Source organism: Octopus bimaculoides, chromosome 20 (assembly GCF_001194135.2).
Source record: "Octopus bimaculoides isolate UCB-OBI-ISO-001 chromosome 20, ASM119413v2, whole genome shotgun sequence".
NCBI lineage: Eukaryota > Metazoa > Mollusca > Cephalopoda > Octopoda > Octopodidae > Octopus > Octopus bimaculoides.
Window position 1 is genome coordinate 34146710 of NC_069000.1, and position 5774 is coordinate 34152483.

The 5774-nt window shown below is 33.5% G+C and overlaps 1 protein-coding gene across 1 annotated transcript in view; it reads left to right on the forward strand.

Annotated features, from left to right (window-relative positions):
* Positions 1-5774, forward strand: part of LOC106871297 (cytoplasmic tRNA 2-thiolation protein 2-A) — a 33020-nt gene that overhangs the window by 20739 nt on the left and 6507 nt on the right. The window contains exons 9-12 of the mRNA XM_014917681.2: positions 311-392; positions 1580-1671; positions 3958-4021; positions 5441-5556. Of these exons, the coding sequence (XP_014773167.1) occupies positions 311-392; positions 1580-1671; positions 3958-4021; positions 5441-5556 (354 nt within the window). The remainder of the gene's footprint in view (positions 1-310; positions 393-1579; positions 1672-3957; positions 4022-5440; positions 5557-5774) is intronic.

The window sequence follows — 5774 nt, forward strand, 5'->3', positions numbered from 1 at the left end:
CAATCATAATAATATATATATATATATATATATATATATATATCTAATCATCATTTAGTGTCTGTTTTCCATGCTGCCATAGATTGGATGTTTTGACATGCGCTAGCAAGGCCAGGGGCTGCACCAGATTCAATAGTCTGTTTTGGCTTGCTTTCTACTGCTGGATACCTTTCCTAACACCAATCACTTTACAGAGTGTACTGGGTGCTTTCTACGTGGCACCATCACTGGTGCTTTTTACATTGAACCAGCAATATACACACACACACATATGTATATATATATATATATTTTTTTTTTTTTCATATAGAAACTTGACCAGTAAAGAGGTGGCCATGTATAACAACACCAATAACATTACACCTGTTGTATGCTATTCCTTGACCACTATGGTAGGTTTGACACTTTTTTTTATGTGAATATTTTTTAACTTTTCATTTTCTTAGTAGATTAACCATGTAAAGTTTTGTTTTGACTATAGTAATGCCCCAAGATTGAAATACATCTTTAGTTTGGTCACCGTCACCAACAGAAACATAGTCAAACTTGATGATATGAACAACAACAACTACACCAACAACAGATATAGTTCCACGTTCAGTCCCACTTTGTGGAACCTTAAGCAAATGTCTTCTACCATAGCCCTGGGCCAATCAAAGCTTTGTGAGTGGATTTGGTAGACGGAAACTAAAGGAAGCCTGTTACATATCTATCCAACGATCTGCAACAATAGAATTTAATGTGAAAATGCATTAGAGAAATGGTTAAAGATAAACATTAATCGATTATCAAAATGGCCATTTATTATATATCAATTATGTTGTTACAATGTTGAAGATGATATTATTATGCAAGTTTTACAATGTATAAGATATATACAGCTTTGTCGAGTTGTTTGTGTGTACACAGCTTCTTTTAAATCTTCAGTCCATTCAGTATGATATTAGTTTCATCTTTGTGACTGCCAGGGAGAAAGAATAAAAGGAATGTATGCTGATAGATAGAGTGACTATTGTGTTCTTGCATTCATGACAGGACATACCTAAGGCGAGGAAGAGAACCATACTTATTGTTAGGTGCTGTATTACCAAGAGAGATCATAATATTTCCCCATGACCAGACATGTTTTTCACGGAAGATTAGAAATGAAGAACACTGCTTGTGATGATGACACTAATCTACAACTATCACATGATGTCAAAGCAAGGAGACAGTAACACACACACATTCTGGTCTCTTTCAGTTTCTGTGTAACAATTCCTCTCACAAGGCTTTGGTTGGCCCAGAGCTGCTATAGTAGAAAACACTTGCCCAAGAACCACACAGCCATGCCTGTGCCTATTATTATATTTGATGATGATGATGATTATATTTTTGAAAAGATAAAATCTTATTTATAGCATCTATGTGAATCTAGACCATTTCACATTAAGAAAATTAAAACTTAGACATGTATATGGCTATTAATTATTAATTTACTGAAATGCTTTGTTTTGTTTTTTCTTTCCAAAAAATTAGCTTTATTTCCATCAGTTCTGAAACTAGGCTCAAACTCTCTCTCTTTGATTTTGCAACTTAGGATTCTTGTAATGCAAGTATTGAACGGCTGACAGAAAAGTTTGTCACCGAACTCCATGTTGAATATCCATCAACAGTCTGCAACATTACTCGGTAAGTCCAACTTTAAAACTAAAGACACTAATGTTTCAGTCAAGTACTGTATTATTAGACTTGATACTAAAATGATATTTGGAGATTAAATTAACAATTTCTATTATCTTGAAGTGTTGGTGCTGCATAAAAATGTCTTGTAGACCTGTTTCATTAATATCAGCATGGAAAAGTTGTCTTTAAAATGATGAGAATATTACCATCATACTACTCATAAGCTTAACCCTTTAGCATCCAGATTTCTCTGTCAAATGCATTATTTTGAATTAATCATATACTGTATTATAGCTTTGAGATTTCAATGATGTGATTGTTTAATTTTTAGAAGGACATTGTAGGGTAGGTGTGAGAAGACTGATCCGGTTAGTTTGAACACAATAAAACAGGTGGACTATTTGGGCTTGATATGATTGGTTTGAATGCTAAAGGGTTAATGATGCTTTCTAACATGAACTTAATGACTTCAATACTTTCATGATTTTGCTGGAAACCAGTTTTGCTATTATGTCTGTGGGACATGGTTGAACATTCCATTCACACTGGGATGTACAACCTGTTACTCCCTGTACCTTCCCCTTTTTTTCATTGCTGAATTCCCTTTTACTTCCTCTTTGTTTCCTTGTTGAAGTGATTTTGGTGTTGCTGTTTCAGTGGTTGATTTTCGATTTCCTTCATATTTTGCTAAAGTGAAAAATCACCTTAATTTTGTGTTAATTCAATCTTTTACACTTTTTTTCCCCTCTTTTAATCAATTTGTCTTTTTGTGCTCAAATAAAGGTAAATAGAAAAAAAAAGGAAGAAAAGAAGGATTAATTTTATCCAATATAAATCCTTTCTACACAATTTGTGTTGTTATGTTAATCTTAGAAATAAACAATTATTCATTATTTCTTGCTCTTCCAGATAAAACTTTTAAATATTCTTTAACTCATCTTCTGTGTAAAGAATATTTTAAATTAAAATGTAACAAAAAGAGAACATTAGTTTAAGTGTTTATCCCTTTAACATTCAAACCAACCATACCCGGTCTAAATATTCTACTGTACACCCCAATCTGAATGGAGTGTTCAACCATGTCCCACAGACATAATAGCAAAGGAATTAAATAGCAAGAAATTCAAAACTTGTTTCCAGTAAAATCATAAAAGTATTTAAGTCATTAAGTTCATGTTAGAAAGCATCATTAACCCTTTAACATTCAAACCAGCCATACCAGACCCAAATAGTCTATCTGTTTTATGTTTAAACAGCCAGATCCAACTTCTCACACCTACTCTACAATGTCTGTCTAAAAATAATCACATCATTGAAATTTCAAAGCTATGCAATAGTGCACGATTAATTCAAAATAATGTGAATAAATAAGCACTGCATTTGACAGAAATCTGAATGCTAAAGGCTTATCTACTTGACTATTACTTAGTTTATTACTGGTTATGGTAGTCATTGAGAGATGAAAGGCAGAATTTATCTGAATGGATTTTAATCCAGGAGAGGGGCAGCAATAATTAAATACACTAAAGGATTCAGTTCAGCACTCAATGATTTCTGTGAAGGTACATGATCATAATGGTTAGGAGTGTTGCACTCACAATCATAAAATTGTGGTTTCAATTCCAGGCCTGAGTAGTGCATTATATTCTCGAGAAAAGCACTTCATTTCATGTTGCTCCAGTCATCTCCATTGTAAATGATTTCCAGCATTAGGTGGAAAGTTAAACCTGCAACAGACTGGCATCTTAATGTTGTCATCTCAGTCACCACAAAAACCAGATTAGACTCTGGCTTGTTGAGTCCTAGGGCTTATGACAAACTGAGGTCTAAATCAATGATTTCTACCTGACTTAGATCAGAGAATTTAACTTGACATGGAAAGTTTGACTGAAGTCCAGTTTATTCAACTTTTATGGTAGAAGTTGTAACATCTGAAATGTTGTCACAAAAATAGATTTTAATATTTTCATCTTATAAAAATGGTGAACCCAGTTTTGAATCCTACTTCAAACAATTTCACTTCAATTAAACTGTTTATGCATTTTAGATAAGCATAAATATCACACAGTCATGTCTTCCACAAATCAGTAAAAAGAAATAATATAATATCTATATTTCATATCCAAGCTCTCATTTCTTGCTTCTTCAAAGATCTAAGGTGTTGTATCATTTTAAGATAAAATAAAACAGTAATTAAAACTCTTATCTATAAATCTGTTGTATTTTCTCTGTGTAAAAATTATTAATAATACCTAAATTGGTTTACATTCTATTACTCTTATATCACTTCAGGACAAGTGAAAAATTAGATGTACAACAAAATAATGAAATAAGGTCCAAGTGTACTCTTTGTAAGGTGAGTACAATTTACGCTTTTGTTTAGATTTCAGTCTAGACTGAATTTGTATATTTCTATTCTGAAAATTGAAAATCCTTTAGATATCTTCTTGATTATCTGTTAAACTTCTAAATCCTATATCCATCCATGTATCATGACTTCACAGTGCAGTTATTTTAGTTGACATTCATCAACTCAGGTGAATTCACTTACTAAACAAGTACATCTCAATAATTATTTAACAGATACTATTACATTATTTACATTTGACGGATATTTGTCCTCATCTTGTTTGTTGTTAACACGTTTCGGCTGATATACCCTCCAGCCTTCATCAGGTGTCTTGGGGAAATTTCAAACCTGGGTTCTCATTCCTAAGGTATTTTTTCGATGTTGTTGTTATCATTATTATTCAGGTCACTGCCTGGAATCGAACTCAGAATCTTGGAGTTAGTAGCCCGTGCTCTTAACCACTATGCCATATGCCCGTCAAATGTAAATAATGTACATAATTCCTCATCTCTTAAATATAGAACTGTAGATGCTATTACATCTCTGTTTGAATGGAATAAGTAATGGAAATATTGCCAATTGAAGGAATTTTACAATTCCAGCCCATGGCATACAAGACTTTTGAAAAAGCTGTTTTGCTAACAATGGAGTTCTTAACGTCTTTGACCTCTTGACTGACAAAAGCCTAAGGTGAGGCTCAGGAGGGCACATGGCTGTTCCTGTATCTTGTTCTCTTGGTCACTTGCAGTAATGCTGCAAGTGTCTTTCATTGCTTCTGTGGATCAAAGAAAATTCTAAAGATAGAAAGTAAACAGAAAATTGAAGCCAAATTTATCCCTGGATTATCTTTGGATTGTCTGTGTCTGAAAAAAAAAAACGGTCTTAATAAACTATAAAACTTTGAGGTTAAGAAGTTTACTGCATGGGCATGGGGTTCAGTGGGTTCAGTCCCAATGCACAGCACCTTAGATGAATGTCTCCTCCTATAACTCCAGGCCAACCAATGCCTTGGGAATGAGTTTGATGGAGGAAACTGTGCAGAAGCCCACTATCTGTGCATGTGTTTCAGCCCATAACAGTTGCTCAGCAAAAAAAAACAATGTGTGTTTATGTCCCTGTAATTTAGTAGTTCAGCAAAAAGGCTTGATAAAATAAGTACCAGGCTTTACAAAAACGTATTGGGGTTGATTCATTTGACTAAAAATAATTCTTCAAAGCAGTGCCCCAGCATGGCCGCAGTCTAACGACAGAAACAAGTAAAAAAATAAAAGATAAATATTGTAAATATGTATACTGCTGGATGAAAATGTTACAGATATTCTGATAATTGATGAAATGTATTGATATTCTATAATTTTTTCTTCTCTTAACAATCTTGTGCTTAATTGATTTACTTGATTATTTCTCTGTTTTTTTTTGTTACAGGGTTTGTTAGATACTGCTGTCCCTGAATCATCTGCTCTCAATGCCCTCCATTTGTCATATAATCTTTCCAATGGCATTCAAGAACAGCAAGTGAATGGTGAAAGTAGCTGCAACAGGTAAATTTAAAACCCTAACTTGGTTTACATTCATTTAGACATTTTCCCTTTACAGAATATTAACAAAGAGGTTCTTAACTTTTTTGACCTCTTATTTCTTTATTGCCCACAAGGGGACAAACAAGGACAGACAAAGGGATTAAGTCAATTACATCGACTCCAGTGCGTAACTGGTACTTAATTTATTGACCCCTGAAAGGATGAAAGGCAAAGTCGAC